General features: G+C 36.3%; 1 protein-coding gene across 1 annotated transcript; it reads left to right on the top strand.

Annotated features, from left to right (window-relative positions):
* Window positions 1–2662: 2662 nt before the first annotated feature.
* Window positions 2663–19527, top strand: ATP6V0D2 (ATPase H+ transporting V0 subunit d2). The gene is made up of 8 exons (XM_065751855.1): window positions 2663–2839; window positions 7659–7830; window positions 9643–9821; window positions 12034–12113; window positions 13838–13915; window positions 17016–17192; window positions 18416–18493; window positions 19007–19527. Exons 1-8 carry the CDS (start codon window positions 2710–2712, stop codon window positions 19166–19168), a joined length of 1056 nt encoding a protein of 351 aa, XP_065607927.1. The 5' UTR covers window positions 2663–2709; the 3' UTR covers window positions 19169–19527.
* Window positions 19528–20033: the final 506 nt, after the last annotated feature.

Below are 20033 nucleotides of genomic sequence, written 5' to 3'. Positions count from 1 at the left end.
GCACTTCCCAATGTAGCTGAATATAGCCTATTAATTCAGATTATATCCTCTGATGCTTTATCACCTTAACAGATAAGGTGACCTTTCTCTAACAGGTAAAATCCCTCAATAGTTTAGCCTGCTCCTTAAAATCTTTCAAAAATACAGAGATTTCATGAAAAAAGTTTGCTGTGATAACACTTCACGAGCTGGTCCCGAAAGCAGTATTTTTGGATCTCATGGTAGCACTTTCTCACTGGACGATCACCAGCGGTGGTATTTGCACCTGTCAGTTAGTATTTACATGACCCCAAACCTTACTAAATTTAGGATCCGTTGCAAAGCCATCTCTGCACTGGCTGCTGCCTGGAGCTCTGGCAGTTCCTCAGCAGCTCAGCCTTGGGCTGCCACCCGCTGGACCCACTCCATCGCCTGATAGCAGCAATTGCAGCTGGGGAGGGCAGGTTCAGCTGCTGCGAGGTGCTCCTTGTTTAGCTAATGCACACTTTTAGAGATGTGTAGGGTAAAAACAGACATTGCTGATAGTGTACACACCAGCGAGTCCCTCGCATTTTTAACTTCTCTCATTTATTTTCACTGAAAGAAAAAATTAGTAACAGAGACTGTTGAGTGGAAAATGCTAGAACAATGATGATAGCAGAGGAAAAGAAAAAGAAGGGAGGTTTAAGGTAAATGTGGATATCTTCATGTGGTAATAAGGAAACACTAACAAAGATAGCATATTTTGAGGAATGTCCCTGGATTTTGAAACATCATCAATGAACTTCTGTCTGGATCTTGTGTCCTGTGCATCAGAAATCTGAACATGGTAGGCATGCAGACTTGGGAGACAAATTCAGATCGTTTGTTTGGGGATGAGGGGCCCCATCTTTCTTATTCATCTTTTGCTGAATACAGTACTAAAACCCGACTTACCTAGAACTGTTTGCCCAGTTTTTAATAAGCAGAATTCTACACCATTTGAACTCTCAAATAATTATATGTGCATATCCAAGCACATGAGTTTCTAAATGTCCAAAATGCTGACATCATTTCCCCTGCAACTGGTTATGGGCATGGAATTAACCTTGTCAGTTGGAGTTAATTCTAATCCAACCTTCCAGCTACAAGCACTCCTTATTCAGCTCCGCCTCCACAGTGTCTTGTAGCTTCTTTGAGCCCACCTGGGTCTCCTGGACAAGAAGCCAGACAGCTGTTGACCTTCCTCCTATGGTGACTGCTTGGACAGCAAACAGTCAGGCATCCCGTGTGTCCTTGTGTGGCAGCCAGAGACTTGCCACAGTCAGGAGCAAGGCAGTGTAGACAGGAGTCGCCTGGTAAGTACTAGATTGTCATCACTCAGCTCCCAGGTTGGGGGCAGAAGTCTTAGAGGAAGTCAGCTCTCCCTGTGGCTACATTTCAGCACAAAACATAACAGAAAAGCCAAGCCATGAGTCTCCAGTTGACACCCATGCATCAAACATCTTAAAGCACTGAAAACTGAGCCTCAGTGTTGAGATGAGGATGGCAGGCCGCGGCTGTAGCTCTGGGGCTAACCTTTCAACCACACTGCAGTTCCTGAGCCCCGGCTGACTGCACAGCTAAACATCGACCAGTTTGCTGTGAGACCTTCTCTTTCAGCAAAGCTTGCAGCCATATGTTGCATGTGATAACAAATTTAGGAAAAGAAAAAAGAAAAACAAAAGACTTTCTGTGTTGATTATAGATGCATAGCCACTTTGAAGAGTCAGCTGGAGGCAGATAACCTGAAAGGAGGAACTATCAGTTCAGTATAAAATGTATAAAATTCACTGACAGAATTAGCACAGTTTAGATCTTAATTTTTAATCAAAATAAAGAGTCTCAATTTGAATTAATTAAATCAAGATTGCTATTTTTATAGTATTTAATTTGTAAGAGTTATATGAGTTACATATCATATGAGTTATTTCCAAAACTGGGTGAATAATAGCCAGAGCATTTGGCTTGATTTGTGACAAACAATGTTTTTGAGGTAAGTTCTGGACATTCACTTTCAAGGCTGATGAAAATCAAACCCTTCAAAGATCCTTTCTTTAGTTATCACTGGAGGCATGATGTAATTGTCATTGTAATTTGTAGAAGAATCTTATAGTTTGCATACATATTTATGATAGTGATGGGCAGTAGAAAACTTTGGCAACCAGATTTTTTTTTTTTAATGAATACACAGACACTCAAAAACTATGTGAGTTCCTGGAATAGGCTATGAGATACTTTTTTTTCTGTGTTTTGCAGTTGACTGCTTAAGTGTGGGATTGTTTGGTGGTTTTATTTTTCAGCAGTCATTTGCAGACCATTTCCTGGTAGAAATGCATTTAAAAATATATGAAAATACTGTCAAGTTTTTAAAACACTTTATTTTCCAATCAGTACACTGTATTTTTGCAATCAGAGTTTAAATCCTATACTCAATTTTTTGCTTCTCTTTCTGCAATAACAGAATAATTTTCAGATTCTGGCAGGAGGGAGTTGGATTTACTTGGTGGCTGTTGTGTAAGCACCAACTACACTGGAACTATATAAACTAAGAACAAGAAACAGGAAGAAACTAGTTGGCAAAACGCAATCACAGGCTGGCAGGAAAGAAGTGACTATTTGTCACTCCTTTCAAAGAGGAGGAAAATAGTTGGTGGCAAAATACTTAGTAACATTAAGAATCCAGCAGAGAGACTGAATCTCCTTTTCTCCATGCCAGGATACTCAGAGTTTTACTTCAATGTGGACCATGGCTACTTGGAAGGGCTGGTCCGAGGGTTCAAAGCCGGGATCTTGACTAGTGCAGACTATGTCAATTTAGCACAGTGTGAGACATTAGAAGGTAAGTCTGTTGGCTTCTTTTATTTAGGAAGAAATACCGTTGCTTGGATTGTTGAAGTATGGAAGGTAAAAGATGAAAGTGATGGGAGTTTTATCTTAAAATCCGGACATAACTCTGATTTTCTTTTAAGAACTGTTTTCATAATTAAGCTAGCAGATTTCCATTGAAATTACTGTGCAGGATTGTGTAGACTGTGATTTGCAAAGCAATCCAGATGATGGGGGGGTTCTGGTTCACTGATGAACTTGGAAATCTCATCCATAGATTTCCTAAGGACATTGGTTATCTCACAAATTTTAACCATTCTATAGAACTGTGCAAGTACAGTTTAGTACCATTTCAGCTTGATAAAATAGTTTGCAAATTCTTATTATAAGCTCACACTGAATTTCTGTATGAAAGATATAATTTTAGTACGTTATTACTTTATGTGTTCTAGGACACTAGGGGATGTTCTACTTAGAAGAGGAAACTAGAGGTCACAAAGGTAGAAAGCTTGATAATAAGCTTAAAGGAAAAAAAAATGCTTTTCTTCCAAGGTGACTTTGTCACAGTAATAAAAAGAACACAGAGTAGTTTCCAAAACAGCTTTCTATGGCCAAGACTGGTCACAGCCTGATGAAGACAGACTTGTACAAGAATCATATGACATACCCCTAGACACTTGGAAGGAAAAAATGCAACAGAAAAAATCACCTTTATAAAGGAACATGAAGTTTCTTTCCTTGACTTCAACTAATATCTACAATTGTACACTGAAATCTTATATATAATACGGAAATACTGATTCATTTGAAAAATAATTAATAAGCTCATCTTGTTCGAAGCTGCTTTGTCTATCCAGTGATAGAGCTGAGGAAATGAGAAGTGCAGAACTTGTTGTCACACGCATACAGCAGAGTTTTGAGGCTGTCTAAACTATTAAAAAATAAACCTCGGAGGTTGCACACCATTAATCTTCCAGATTAAAACAACTACATTTAAATAGATACGTGTGGGTATTTAGCTGTCAGCTGGATAAAATTCCTCACAGTTAAAGAAGAGATTCTCAGTACAGTCAGTTGGATCCAGAGACTTGTCAGCTGATCAAGTGTATGTGCCTTCAACTGATAAGCTGGAGAGCTGAATCAACTCTCCATTTATACAACAGTTCAGCAGTTCAGGAACACACAACAGACTTACTCTGAGAACTGAAATGCATTTCTTTTGTTATTTTCCTTTAAGAAAATCCTAATTTAAGTGCTTGAACAGTTTTCCCAGAGAGGTGGAGGATGCACCATTCCTGGAGACACTCAAGGCCAAGGTGGACCAAGCTCTGAGAAACGAAATCTAGCTGTGTGTATATCTGTTCATTGCAGGGAAGTTGGTCTAGGTGACCTTTAATGGTCCCTTCCAACTCAAATGATTCTATGATACTATGACAGGAGAAAAAACAGCCCATTTCTATTTCTTTAATTTATATGTAAATTAAAGATTCTACAGATAAACTTGATATTGTATTTAACTGTTTGAATCAAAAGGTTCTGCTCCATGAATTTACACAGGAAAAGCTCCAGGAAAAGCTAATAAAACTTCAAATGTTTATAAAGGACAGGCTTCATTTTCTCTGCAGAGGAACTGAGGAGGTGATTTTTTTTTTGTCATCAAAGGCTCTATGAAGAAAAAAAAATTATCCTGGCTGTTTCTGAATAAGAAAAAAAAAAGAAAATTTTAAATATTCTTAAAAGAATATTGGGAAATAGTATTTTCCTCACCCATTCCCACAGAATTCTTGCTTCTGTTCAACAGTCACAGGGAAAGCTATTTTCATTTTAAGCCATTTTACAAGATATTTACAAACAGAAAATAGTTTCACAAAGTTTCTGAGACATATGAACCTTCAATATTATGTATACATGCTTTTTTATGGACAGATCACAACAGAGAAGTAATTATTTTCTCATTAAGGCTTAGAAAGAACTGTGAGTTCCTTATTTTCTTTTTTCTAATATTCACTCAATTTTAGAATGCAAATGCATTTTTGTAACAGAAAGAGCAGCCTTCATCAACCTGCCTAGAAGGACATCTTTGGTACCCACTATCACTTCCCTGTTTTTTTTTCCTATCGCCATTGTTGCATTTTCTGCTTCTGTAAGCCAGAGAGCAGGCTCCCATCAGTTATCTACCAAGTATGCTATTTATAATGAAAATCTGAGAAACACTGGATTTGCACATGGGCCTAAATGCAAACACCTCCCTGCACATACATGATGCTGTAATACTGGAGTTGGATCACAAGTGTACAGTACACAAAAACCAGGCCCTTACCTCTAAAGTAGAAAAGGGAGCTATGTATGTACATTGGATCTTCTTTCCAATTAAAAGGTCCAGTGTATGCATTAGTGCTGTAGTACTGCATCTTGCTTGTCCTAGAGCACCTCACATTGAGATTCACATTGAAGGATAATAAGCTTACACCACTTTGCATTCTGTGGCATAGCACCAGACCACAAAAAACTGGCCTAAGATTAAAATATTATAAATACCCTAAAATCAACAAACAGAAACAGAATCAAAACCACCCTGAATAAGCTATAAATCAAATCAAAAAGATCTTTTAATTTCAAAGTGTTTTTTATATCTCTAGAGGAGAAACCTTAATGTCAGTACAGGAGAACCACAAGAAAATACAGAGGTTAGAGCTTGACATTTGCTTGATAATTACAGAGAAAATATAACTGATGGAAAGAGAAGAAGGAGAGTGGCTTATGATAACACTGTGCACTCTCAATTCAGGGACACACAGAGAGGAGAGGAGGCCTTCAGCTTAACATAGATAATCTTTCAGGCTTGTTTGAATCAGTATTATTTTGATGGAGCTGCCTTTTGGGTTGCAACACTGGCTGGAAGCTCTGCAACACAGCACACTGCTAGTTTGGCCCTATGGCATCATCTGTTTCAAGGGAAACGCTGCTGACAATCTTTGTAGTAGAATATAGGAGGTTTTAAATCCAGTGCTTTATTCTTTTCTTGACTCCTTGTGCGACAGAACAAATGCTGCTCTCTAGAATGGGCAGTAAGTCACAAAGGATGAGCAGCCCAGCTTTGCTCCCACATGGATGAAACAAGTTAACAACTTGCCATGCTAGAACATCAGCATGCAGCGGCTGAAATAACAGTATGACTGAGACACGATAGCAGTTGGCTGTTACAGCCAGGAGTCACACAAGACTGCATGCTTGATGCCAAGAGCTCAGACTAATGCTCAGTTCAGCTTCTTGCAAGGCTCTTTCTTTCTGTCTTAACCATGCTCATCTTGAACTAGCTTCTCTCTAAGCATTAGTTCCCTTTAGAAATATGTTGTATAACTTCTGCTTAATTGTAAAATCATGATTTTACTCATGCAATAAATGTGAATTTCATACATTTGCTGTATATGATTTTCCTGCAGATGATTGTATGAGGAAACACAAAATGCAGATGGATGATGCTAATACAGCTGAAATACAGGAATTTTCCTTTGTTCATATTTGGATTCTTCCTAGATGGAAGCCTGTACTGAAATTATTTTACAATGATAACATGACCTCTGTCTATTACAGGAAGATCCACAGAAGTGCTAATGGTTCCATAGCAGAGCACAGCTGTCCTATCCAAAACTGTGTGTTGCTGTAATCACTGGAATGAGCTGAGGTGGCAGCAGAACTCACATACAGAGCTCTAAGGGTGATCTACTTCATAGTCTTAGTGCTAGACTTAGGAGTCAGAATTTGCAGTGTACTAGTTTTTCTGCATGAAGTCCCAGTGTAGGCAACCTTAATGCATACTAATAAAGTAAACATGGGGAGTTAGGGAAGAGTAGTTACTATGCTAATAAATGCACACCTTACTAACTTCATGTTAATTTCTCTTACAGACACGCCTTTAATTCAGTCACTGTGAGTGTTGCTGTTCATTTCCCTAAACAGCAATACAGTTTTTATCTGGAAATCTAATCATTATTACACAATGTATTAGGGCCCTTTTCTAAAAGGAAGTGCTAAACCACTTTGAACACTAAGAACTGATTTATATCTTTACTTTCATTTCATTGTGGAAAACAGCTACCACAGGAAATCTATCAAACAAATGTTTTTGCTATTATAAAAGATTCTTTCAACCTCACTGTCTAATCAACCCTCACTGTCTAATCAACCCTCCTTTTTTTTCAGCTATCAGGGTTGGAAGCCCTGGCAGAATATGTCATGATAACCCCAATTTCTGCAACACTTTCTTAGGATCTCTTAACAGCAGCTGTAGATCAGACAAAGCCAAAACAGAAAAATTAAGGGAGTGTAACTGCTCCCTTTCAAGCATTCTTCTGCAGAACTCATTTGGAAACAAGCCTAAGTCAGGCAAGATGTGTTCTCTCTTCCTCAGGGAGTTTGATTACATGAAATTAAAGTCTTACATGGGTTTCAAATGATTCACACAAAAACTGAAGATCTTAAGTCACAGGATGACTCCCACTGATAAGTAACAGTCCAAAGGAGTGCAAAACAACTGACACATTATAATGGTCTGTGAAATCAAAACAATGAACAAACCTGACTGAGAAGGAGCTAGAGAAGAGAGTACTTAACACTGTGCCTGGTGTACCAGTTAATTAAATTTACTAGTAAAATTTCCAACAAAGGTGTCAACTATTTGTGGTTTCTTGTGGCAATGAGTCTTACAAGGCAATAGGCTTTGAACAGACCCTTCATACAAAAATATAGTGTTACAAATGAACATGTCAGAAGTTATTTGATTTGGTTTGTAACAGTAGTGTCAGTTTATTCTTCCTTGAATCTAATTCCAGATTTGAAGTTACATCTACAGACTACAGACTACGGCAACTTCCTGGCTAATGAATCTGGCCCTCTCACTATTTCCACCATTGACGATAAACTGAAGACAAAGCTACTCACGGAATTTCATTACTTCAGAAACCATGCTTTTGAACCACTCACTACTTTTCTGAATTTTATCACGTAAGTAATGTTTCCACATTGCTTAAATTATAGACCCAAAGCAAAAACACAGTTTTGGGTTAAAACAATGTAAATACATCTTACTGGAATTTGCATTAAATTTCCAAACAGTGAAATTGCTTTGAAACAGTAATATTTACATACTTAATTTGCTAAGTGCTTCATTATTTATCAGAAAATATTTATACATATTTTGAGGAACACAAAAAAAGCAGTTTTTGCTGTGTACACGTCCTAAAGTAGTGGTAGAGATTGAGAAGAACTAGTGTTATTTTCAAACATCATTTAACTTAGAAATCAGCTGTGCAAAAGTTAAATTTGTGGGGGTGATTCATGAAAGATTAACAATTTCCAGTGCAGTGATTTAATTCCTAGGCATGTGGTAAGTTCTAGATTTTGTTTAAAGGAGGAAAGAACATGTCAAATACCTACCGTACTTCTTATACCATTTGAACATTGAAACAACTTGCTGCATTCAGCAAGATACTTTAGTCCAAGTGGCTTTGTTTAAAAGCACAAGTGCTGTTTGAAGCCAGATAAAGAGAAAGTTCTGATCTCCCTACAGTTATAAACAGACAAAACTTGTAAATAAATGACTTAACATTAAGGAAAGAATGGGGTTCTGCTTTATAACAGCATAACAGCATGGATTAGTGAAACGTCACCAGGATATTGTACTTAACTGTTTACTTCCCTTGATCTTCTGACAAGAACACTAAACTGTTTAGTTTACTTTCAAGGAGTATTTTTATCATAACACTAAAATAAACTATCATCATTCTTTTTCTTTTGCTCCCCGTATACAAATGTGACTAATCCTTACTAGGCTATTATACCAACAGAATACTAAAGACCGCCCCGGGACAGCCACATCCTGTATCCATACAATATGTAGGTTTTTCTTCCAAGAAATGAAAGTGAAAATATCAGCTTTTCTTCTCATACTGATTGGCATGAGTAAATACACATGTGCATACATTCTGCCCATGGCTGTTTTGTGATAATGCTGGAGAAAACATTAGCAAACACATTGTGTCACTGAACTGTGTATCACCAGATCCTTGAGCTCTGTCACAGATTTTATGTGGGATCATGTTAATCTCTATGTGTCTCTAGCTGTGTTATGAACCAATAACACAGGCTGAAGAGTAGTATCCTTGTTACAAGTATCCCAAGGGAATAGCCTTCATATTTCCATTTCTGAGTTGCTGACAAAACTCACAACAGTCTCTGACAGTAACACTAGTAAGAAACTCACAGAAAACTTTTACTGAAAAGAAAACTTCTGGCAACAAAGGAGAAATTTGTAATAATCTCTTCATAGTTTCCTCGTGGAGGATGTTTAAAGCTGGGAGTGAAAGAAGATTAGTCCATCTACATGGATTCTGAAGTTTTAGTGCCTAGATTCTTGTGCGCTCTATCCATATGTTCTCTATAACAAAATCCCAAACAAGAGAAGCTGCTTAGTCAGGTGGTTTGTGTTTTGATACCATATGTTGTCACTTTTATATCAAATCTACATTTCACAGCTGTTATGCTTATTATATTCATGTTTCTGTTTCCTTTTATTTAACAGTGTATTTTGCAAACAAATTATATGGTTTAAAATGTGTCACACTATTTGCTTTTTAAAAATATCTGTTTTGATAAATGAGATGTTGATAATGAGTGAAGGTACAAACCTCCAAACATTCCAATCATTTCTGTATTTATTGTTTCAATAATTTTCAAAAATTAGGCTTTTATATTTCTCAAGACATAATTCACTATAAAGCTAAGGTTCATTTATTTTACTTCTTCTTTCAAATACAGATACAGCTACATGATTGACAATGTAATTCTTCTAATAACTGGCACATTACACCAGCGACCCATAGCTGAGCTTGTTCCCAAGTGTCATCCACTGGGAAGTTTTGAACAAATGGAAGCAGTCAGCATTGCCTCAAACCCAACTGAGCTGTTCAATGCAATTTTGGTTGACACACCATTAGGTAAGGAATACTATATTATTTCCTATTTGCTTCTTGAAACTCCTATTGTATTCCTAAGAACAACTGAGATCGACTAACATGTTTTCCTTGGATGTGCTGTGTTTTGGTACCAAAAATGTATAACTAACTGGCTGATAAACTGGATCAAGTTCTTCAGGAGGGGTGTTCAAGACATTTATTAACAACTTCTATATCAACCTTGGAAAATATACAAAAAGTACTCGAGAAGAGTAATGGATATCTTTTATACTCAAGTATAGCTGCTGATTTAGAGCATCTAGATTTTTATTTCAACACCTGCATCTATAATTAAAACGTGTAAGATGAAATCCTGCCTATCCCTCACTAAGGAGCAAGAAACAGACAGCTACTAATAAATATTAGATGTTGTAGTAGGATCTAGAATCTCTCTCCTGAGGATTGGGGTATTATTAAAGCACAGAGACAATCCCATCCTGAAGTAATATATCTAAAGGTAAAGCAGAGTGAGGGCTAGGAACACTGCATTCAGAAACTGGGATTAAATTTTGATCAAAGTGCAGCACTGGCTTCTGTTGAGAAGGGGAAAGATAAGATTGATCTGGATGTATTTGACCATACAAGAATGCACTGTGTGCCCTCATCTTGACTACTATGTGTGGTTTTGTATCCTGCTGCCTAGCCAGGTGTGGTGGGATGCTGGGTTGTCCTCAGGTAGCAGCCAGACTCTCACCCAGCTGCTTGCTCTATCACTACTTCCAGTGGGATAGGAGAAGAAAATGAAAAAATATTACTGTTGCAGAAAAAAAACAAATTAACTCTCTGAAAATGTAGTATATTACCATATATGTAAGTTTAACTCCTGATTTGGACATTAGGAAAGAGACAAATGAAAAAGATACAAATATTTACACACTTAAGAAAATCATCTTTACTCCTCCTTTCCTACTCTCTATCTCCACACTTTTTCCTTTTCCCTCTTCCAGATCAGTGCACTCCCTCCAACGAGGCAGTGAGAAACATGGGCAAGGGGTAATGCTCAGGGCATGGTGGTTCTTTATGTAGCTCCTTCCTTCTCACATGCATCTTTGGCTCTCAGCTGGGCTTTCCACAGGCTACAGCTGCTGTTAGGAGCATCTGCTCCAGTGCACATTCTCCATAAGGGTCAGAGAATATCTGCTCCAGAGACATGGAGGTGAGGGACTGGCACAGGTTGCCCAGAGAACCTATAGATGCTCCATCCCTGCAGGTGTTCAAGGCCAGGTTGGATGGGACCCTGGGCAGCCTGGTCTGGTAGGTAGTGACCCTACCCATGGCAGGGGACTGGAACAAGTTATCTTTAATGCCCCTTCCAACCCAAGCCACTCTGTGATTCTATGATTCTATGACATGGGGCAAGTCCTTCTCCTTCTCTGACTGTGGTGTTTCCCCAGCAGTTTCTTACTCCGCTCTCAATCCAATATTTTTCTCCCCTTTCTTAAGCACATTTTCACAAAGAAAAAGGGAGTAGACCTCAAAACATGGCCCAACTCACATATTCTCCCTGAACACTATACTATCTCTCATTGCCAGTGTCTGAGGCAATACTCTCTCTAATGCAGCACTGGCCAGCCCCACTGACATGAGAGACTGGCATACCTTTGCCAGTTATGAATATACTATTTTTAAGAGGCCAAACCACACAAATGAACTGCATCCCCTGACTGACAGTTCAAAATCTTGCTCTTCAGATGGTTCTAGCGGAGGACTTGGATCTGCAGATAATCAAGGTCAAAGACTGCATTCCTTTGTTCTCACATTTTGTTCCCTTTGTGCCTCTGACAAACGCAGAGAAGAGGTAAATAAGCAGAGAAGATTCACCTCTACAATTGCAGAATACCTGCAAGATTTAGGACAAAAGATATCTTTCATGTTCCCCACTAGAAAATCTCCCTAATGACAAAACCATCTACTTGAGAGAAGATAAAGGCTTCCATTAACATTTCCCATCTGATGATCTCAGGAGATGTAGACTTTTTTTTGCTGCTGCACTGATTGATTCCTTTTGCGACAGATTGTCATTAGAAAGGAGGGAATAAGGGGATGAGGAGAAAATCAGGAGGATTTTTCTTCTTCTCTCTTATGCAACAGAGATTTCAGATACTTGCTCACACACTGGTGAATGGTAATGGACAAGAGATGCATAATATCAGCACATACATTTATACTCCAATGAAATAAACTCTATTTTCAGCTGCGTTCTTTCAAGACTGCTTGTCTGAAAATGACCTGGATGAAATGAACGTTGAAATAATGCGCAACAAACTGTACAAGGCAAGTTCTTGCAACATCCTAATAATATTTGGCACTTTAAAAACATCTTACAAAGGGAGGTCAGTATCATTAACCCTGTAATATGGATGGGGAAATAGATTCATGGTGAGATGAAGCAAGCTGCCTAAGGTCACCTGGCTGATGGCAAGTCTGGGAATCGATTCCAGCTCCTCTGAAACTACTCCAGTGTTTGGAGAGATTTCAAATGTTGGGTCTGCATCAAAATCTTAATTCAATATCTCATTAATGAAAATGCTTTAGAAGTCAGATGAATATCCGGATGCTTTTGTTTCTGAATTTATCCTCCAAATACCAGAGAACTGTTATCTCCTAGACCTTAGGCAGGCTTTTGGCTAGCATTTATGTTTATTTATAAAAGGTAGATGTGATCTGAAAATGTGTAATTGCTTTGAATCTAGAAGGCATTTTTGTTTAATTTTCATTCATTTTGAAAATTATATCTAGCATTGTTATGACATATTGCTGTAAGGATGTGCATCTAATTTGTACCTTTGATTTCAAGGTACTTTCCAAATATTAGCATGCAGGTCAATAATCTTATGCTGGTCTCTTTAAGGGCGATACATATTTCATTTTTTTAATGGTTCCACGCAGCACATTCTCTCTGATTTCATTTTGTCTTTCACAGTGGATGCCTCAGACTATAATCTTACAATGATCTAATTGCATTAAGGGTAAAGAAAAATTACTTCTGTTTTTTTTTGTTGTTGTTTTTTTTTAAAAGGGATATTTCTAAATTTCCAATACAACATTTCGACATAGTCTGCTACATACTTCAATTCATAAGAAGATCAGTTACTAATAACTTAGGCACTTCTGTTTGTTTACATATTTCCTGTTTGGAAGACATTTATACTTACTAAATCTAACATTTATTTTTTCCTTCTTCTAAGTATCAGAGGATCATTCTGCAAACATTTCTAAATTATTAACACATCCTTTCTCCTCTCCTTTTGTCAAAACAATCAATCTCATATCAGCTCTACTATCAGGGAGCCCTATACACAACCTAACACAAAATTCCAAGCAGCAGATCCCCCCAAGTTGTCACTACTTTAAATTCTCATAATTGCATAGACAACTTCTTTGTATGAAGTTGTAACAAACGTACTTTGATGACATAAATGTTCCCTAAGAAGGTATTTTGGAGGAGAGGAAGGCAGGAGGAACAACTTCCTGAGATACTTCGGGCCCTTTTGCTCAGGTATACTGAAGTGGATGCAAAGGAATCCTCAGCAGACCCAAGGGCTATATAGACTGGTATTACAGAAGCTTTGTACACTGCTCTGTTCTAATCCAGGGTTTTGAAGAGTAGAGCAGTAGGGATTAATTTGTGTATGCTCACAGTGCTGGCCCAACAGCCATGGCATATACCCAAATCCCTTCCTCCACACTATAAATGCAGTTTTCTTCAGCCATCTGCTTATTATGCAGTGGTAACCCAGTGGAGCTAAAGAACATTATTTAGAGAGCAAAGAAAGCATAATATTTGTCTGAAAACACCTTTTAAAAACATTTACATATATAGTAAGAACAAAATAATTTCATTTTAATATTAAATCCAGCAAACTAAACACAAACTCAAATTTTAAATAATAGGCAGAATTATGAAGGTTAAAGGAATAATTTAAAAATGAGATTCATGATGACACAGTTCAGGTCTTACGTAGCATTTAAAATATTTCTCTGCTCTTTTTATGTAGTCTTATCTTGAGTCATTCTACAAGTTTTGTGAAAAACAAGGAGGTACTACAGCAGAAATAATGAGACCTATTCTTGAGGTAAGAAAAAAATTAATTCATTGTACATTAAAGTACTCCACAATGCTTTCATAATTAATTCACTTTGCTTTTGTTGTTTCTTTTCTCTCAATTTTCAAAGCTATTTGTTGAATGTTTGAATAATAACTGTTTTGCTAAGATATATCCTGGATGTATTCTTCTAAACTGACTTTCACATCTTGACTAGAGAAATTAGTCCAGAGAGGAAGGAGCCTCAGTTATTATTTTTCTATAACTGGGAGCAGAACAATTTTGTTTCACCAGTCTCAGACTATTGCCCCTTACCATTTTTCTGGATTATGCAGAAATACTATAATTAAAGGGGTTCTTACATTTCCCAGCTCAAAATTGAACTTGGTACACCTACATTTTGGCATTCATGTATATTTACTAATCAATTATCTTTAAATTTAATGGCACCATCATGTTTGTTTATTCTTCCATGAAAATTGAAGTTGAAGTTAGAGATAGGTGACCTTCGGATCTACTGTCATGCAGAAAATTCCACAATTTATTTTTAACTCAACTCAGAAAAGTTTAATATTTAATTTTTCCTTGACACACAATACCCCTAACCTCCTATTCCCCAAAGCATACCTGAAGCATAGGATTTTTTATTATCTTATTTTGATATTAAAAAAAAAAAAGCTGAATAAATTCCTAAAATGGAGTTCTCAGCATTCAGCTGAGAAATTTTCCTGAATCAGTAAAACTTATATCCTGGAAATTGATCGAACAAAATTCACTGAGATCTTACAACCTCACACTCAAAGTTAGCATTACGGGGAAAAAAATAATGTGGGAGTTCATCTCTGAAGGAAAATGAGCCTAAATTACATCCTAAGAAATAATGTTCCAATGTGAGTGTGCAATCTCATATTTTATTTTACCATTTCATAATGTTTTTGTTATGTTCTAAAGAAAATATCATTAATCAAGTTGAATCAATCAGAAATTAAATGTTGTAACTATTCCTTTTCTGAAAAATGAAAATCAAGAGATTGGTTGGCAGAGGTAAAGACATTTCCCAGTGTATTCAGATTTTGCATTGAATTCATTTTTAGCTAGACATTCATGCTGAGAGATTATTAATGAAAAACAGGGTAAGCATATTGTTAAAATCTCGTTATTCCTGTGGTAACAGTTTGGTCCATGATAAGCTTCTCTAAAATTCCTATGTAATGTCAATCAGACAGCAGGATAAACTTTTTCTAGATTTCCTTTTTATCTTATTTTAATAATCTGAAGGCAAACTGTTGAGTTTAGAAGAAGTTGAAGTTTAATTACTCAAGATAATACTTGTTACCTAATCTGACCCTGTCAAAATAGAGTGGCTGTATTTAATTCCTCACCTTCTTAACCATCAGTCATGGTACCAACCATCCACATTAAAAGCATTGGTTATCTCTTTTCTTTGGGCAACAAGCATTGCATGTTTAGCCCTGAATCTGGCAAGAAACTGTAGGACAGCACTGTAGCTACTGTTAGGCCTACACATTCTCAGGTAGCAAACATACACCTTCAGTTTTCCATAGGGAAACTGAAACAATTAGCAAATGGTCATCCTGCAACTCTACCTTTACCCACAGCAATGAAATGGCCAAAGTCACTAATAACTGCCTCATGGCATTATCCACTATGGAGTATTTAATGTGCCAGAAATTTGTTAAATTGAAATGTCTAGATTGATCCTGCAAATTTCATCAAGCTGGAAACTACCCAGACTAGGACTCAAGCCCAGTAGCATTATTTGTAATTGCATAGGAGAATGTTTTTCCAACAAAATATTAGAAATTTAACAGCTAACATCTACATGGCTTTAACAGGTTGAAAAAGAAAAGCATTCATCCTTCAACTAAACAGTTTCACTAGGACTCATATGCCAGTTCATATTAATAAGGAAAATCAAATTTGTCCCAGTTATTCATTAGCTAGAAAGCTTTTCAAGCACAATTATTTTCTTCTGGTTCTTTCTGTATTGTTTATTCATTTTCCTTATTCTGAAGTCAGTGCCAGAGGGCAGCTGGGTCCCTGTTACAATATGTTCCAGTACAGAGAAGTAGGAACTATGAATATGTGCTTAACTGCTAAATTTGTAGAGCAGTGTTGCAATGGCATGTGTCAGTCTTATTCAAAAGAAAAGTGTACTTTTCAGTTCAAAACAGTTCAAAAGTTCACAGCATAAGAAATGTTGCAAGCTGCCTAAATCTCTGACTACTTATTTTCACTCAGAAGTGTTTCGTGTGTAACAAGTTTTCTTAGAAGATAAAAAAATAGACCACTGTCAATTTGGACCTCAACACAGAAGAACAGATTTTAATCAGACAGAATTGCCTAAGATTAGTTTAATTTGCCATAATTTTAATTCATAGCATATGAATTAAAATTGTGGCAGGTCATATTTTGTTTATACCAAAGAAGAACCAAAGATTTACACATTAGAATGATTTTCAGTCGGTTGCTGCATGGAAAATACAGATTCTCCAGGCATCTAACCCTGGTAGAAGCAGTATAGCTCTTGTTTCCCTGCATCAAAAATTAATTGTTATTTGAAACACTTAAAAACTTTACCTTACCAAGCAAACAGCTCCCTTCACTGAATTAAATTGTTGTTTTAAATGTGTGCATTCAGAAACTATTCTTTGCCAAAATTTCCATTGAGCTTTTACTCTCAACAGCACTCTGAGTTATCCCAGAAGAGTACAATAGATCCGTATATGCATTATTATTATTTCTATTATTATATAGTATTATTTCATAATTTCAAAAGGTGAATAGAGATTTTTTGTTGTCAGCATCTTGTCAAGTAATTAGGGAAAGGAGGAAGCAGCAGCGTTGATATTTTCAGAATAAAATTCACAGAATAAAAGCTGTGCTTGCAAAACACTGTTTGATTTTCTAGTTAAAATTTAACAAGCATTTGCAAGCTATAATTTCCAATTTGTAAAATAAGTTGTCTCTAATATACAATTTTCTTTCTTAAGTTTCCATAGTTTAGCTTGCTAAAAAAAATAAAATAAATAAATAATAAAAAATACTGTCTTTTATCTTGCAATGAGATTTCTAGCAACACTGATTATTCTTTGTTTTATGCATTAAGTTTGAGGCAGACAGACGTGCCTTTATCATCACCATTAATTCATTTGGCACTGAGCTGAGCAAAGAAGACAGAGAGAAGCTATATCCAACCTGTGGAAAACTCTATCCAGAAGGTTTACATCTGTTGGCCAATGCAGATGACTATGAGCAAGTGAAGTGTGTTGCAGATTACTATGCAGTAAGTAATCTAACTTCTAAAACAAAAAAATGAATATACAAATACTTAACATCTTTTGAGCTCAACAAAATTATAATGCAAATTCACATAGCCTTTGATATGATGACATAGGGTGCCTTGCTATCCTAGCGCAATACAAAGTTCCTCCTACAGCATTTGAATGCCATCAGATCATACACTAAAAAACAAAGCAGTTCATGCTTCTTAACTCTCTCCAAAGAGAGGTTCACTTTGGAGTTAATGCCTCCAAGATTCTGGAGCAAAATCTAAAGTCATTTTAAAGTGAGTGGATCAAATAATTCTTGTCACACATGACTGCAACCTGATTTCTTGCTAGGGTAACTGTAAAAATAATATGTTTCTGAAATCTCTAAATCACTGATTGAATCAAAGAAGTAGATGGAGTAAATACTGATACAGCTAGGGCTGTTATGAAAGATGAACCAATATGAAACTGTTTATGAATCAAGTGTGGTGCTCTGATTAAGCTACCTCAAGTTAGGTACACAAAACAAAATTATGACCAATTTACAACTTTTTCTACACCTGTTCCTGTGCACAGTCATGCTGTTAGAAATGCGTGTCACCATGTCTCTGCTGTACAAAGCAAGTCTGTTCATGTGAAGGTGAGATATTTAGATGAATTTGGGAACCCTTGAAGTAGATCTGGATCGCACTGTTATTTTATAGGAAAAACACAAAGAAAATCACACAGAAAAGTAACACATCTGAAACAAAGTCAAACATATCTCTGCAGAATATTACTCCGTTATAAATCAAACTGGTGATTTTGATACAATATCAACGTAGATAAATTAAATCCATCTGACTACTGCAAATAAAATGATCAGCTATGGGAGAATCAGAGTTCAGGTTTTGGCTCCATTTACAAATCTGGCTGTAATGGATATTATTTGTACAAGAAGCTCAGTGCTCTCTGTCCAAAGGAGTGAAAGGTCACGTGTCATTCTGCAAACAGTCTCTTCTAGTACCTCCAAGAAATTACTTTGAGCCATGGGAAACAACAGCAAGAAACACAAGAACAAACATCCTGTTTCGGTTTTGGTGACTACATGATTTTAACTTTTGATTTATAGCAAATTGTAATCTATACATAAGTTCTATAAAGAAAGATAACTTAATGTAGATTAATTAATAAATTCATGTAGTGCACAAAATACAAAACTGTCTTATTTCCTTTGGGCTGATGTCTATGCTTCTAGGAATACAAGGCTGTGTTTGAAGGTGTAGGGAATGATAATGGAGAAAAGACACTTGAAGATGCCTTTTTTGAACATGAGGTAAGAGGTTCTAACCATAATGTATAAAACTAGACGTTACCCCTGTGGAATAATATTTAAAGCAATAATGAGGTACTTTGCTTTTGATTCTACCTTACTGCATCATTCAGGTTTGTATTCAAAAATACAGAATTTCTATGGCTGTCAATTTTCCAATGAAATGAAATAGAAGGATTTAACTTTTTAAATATAATAAATCCCAGGACATTCTTTTGAAGAATGTTCAACTGTCAGTTCTGATAGCCTATCCAAAAGCTATCTAATATAAAATGCTTAATGAAATATCTTTTGGCTAGTCTATTAAATAAATTATTTCACTATTTATTTACCCATAGTCTGCTACAAAACCTAATCCAGAGATGATGCTTCAATTATTTTTATACTCAGGAGTTTCCTAAGCATTGTTATGACTGCAAGGTTACACAGAAATTTTGATGATGAAAGCTATCGTCTTTAAATCACGCATGCCTTCTTTAATATTTTATTGTAATGCTTATTTAATCTTTTCTGCAGATAAAGCTGAACGTGCTTGCATTCAATAATCAGTTTCATTTTGGAGTATTTTACGCCTATATAAAGTTAAAGGAGCAAGAATGCAGAAATATTGTGTGGATTGCTGAATGCATTTCTCAAAGACACAGAACAAAAATTAATAACTACATTCCAATTTTCTAAAAGTGAGAATTTATAATGCTATGGTGCCTGAAAAGTATTAGTTAATATAAAAGAAGAAAAATATTATTTTAAAAGTTAACTGTTATGTTTTGAATTGTAATACAAATCCTCCTTCTACATAACAACTTGGCAAAAAAAGTAATATAATTAGATATATTAGTATCAGGAAATGTTAATGGGTTCTTTCATAGTTTTTGTTGATAGGTTTGTTCCCCACTATGACCATTTTAATTTAACAAATCAATAAAAACTCTCTGCAAGGTCTCGTATGCATATTCTTTCTCTGTTGTGGAAGTGAATTTTATGCCAAAGAAGTTTGTAAAGCTTAACTTTGATTTAACTTTGAATAAAGTTTTCAAAAGACCACCATTTCTACCTCACACTTATGGTCTTCCTCATGGCAAACAAGATTCTATGAAGAATGTACTACACAAACAGGGAATAAACTTCAGTGCTAGTCTGAGATTCCCCTCAGGGAATCTCAACAGCAAACTTCCTGAACCTTTGTAACTTTGACCCGCCACCGAAGTTAAATGTAAACAAATAATTGGGATGCCACAGGCCATCTTAATTTATCCCTCTATGGGTCACTTGAGGTGCACTGTGTCAAGCAATAGGTGTCTGATTCACTCCACAACAATACAATTATCTCCTCCCACCATACCGAAGACACTGCCTTCACGTATGCACTAAGGAAGATTATGAAACATGAATGAAAATACCAGCCAAGTCTGTATCGGTTTTACATCAGACATAAACAACATCAGCTCTGAGCTATTTGAGGAGCTGGCTAAGATCAGTATCTAAAAATAAAGAGAACAGTGGAAGCATAATTGTTGCAGGATAAGATTAATTCTGTGGAGGA

This window comes from Cyrtonyx montezumae, unplaced genomic scaffold (assembly GCF_038088225.1).
Source record: "Cyrtonyx montezumae isolate F1298 unplaced genomic scaffold, pur_monq_1.0 scaffold_8, whole genome shotgun sequence".
Taxonomy (NCBI): domain Eukaryota; kingdom Metazoa; phylum Chordata; class Aves; order Galliformes; family Odontophoridae; genus Cyrtonyx; species Cyrtonyx montezumae.
This window is presented reverse-complemented; position numbering and strand designations above follow the sequence as displayed.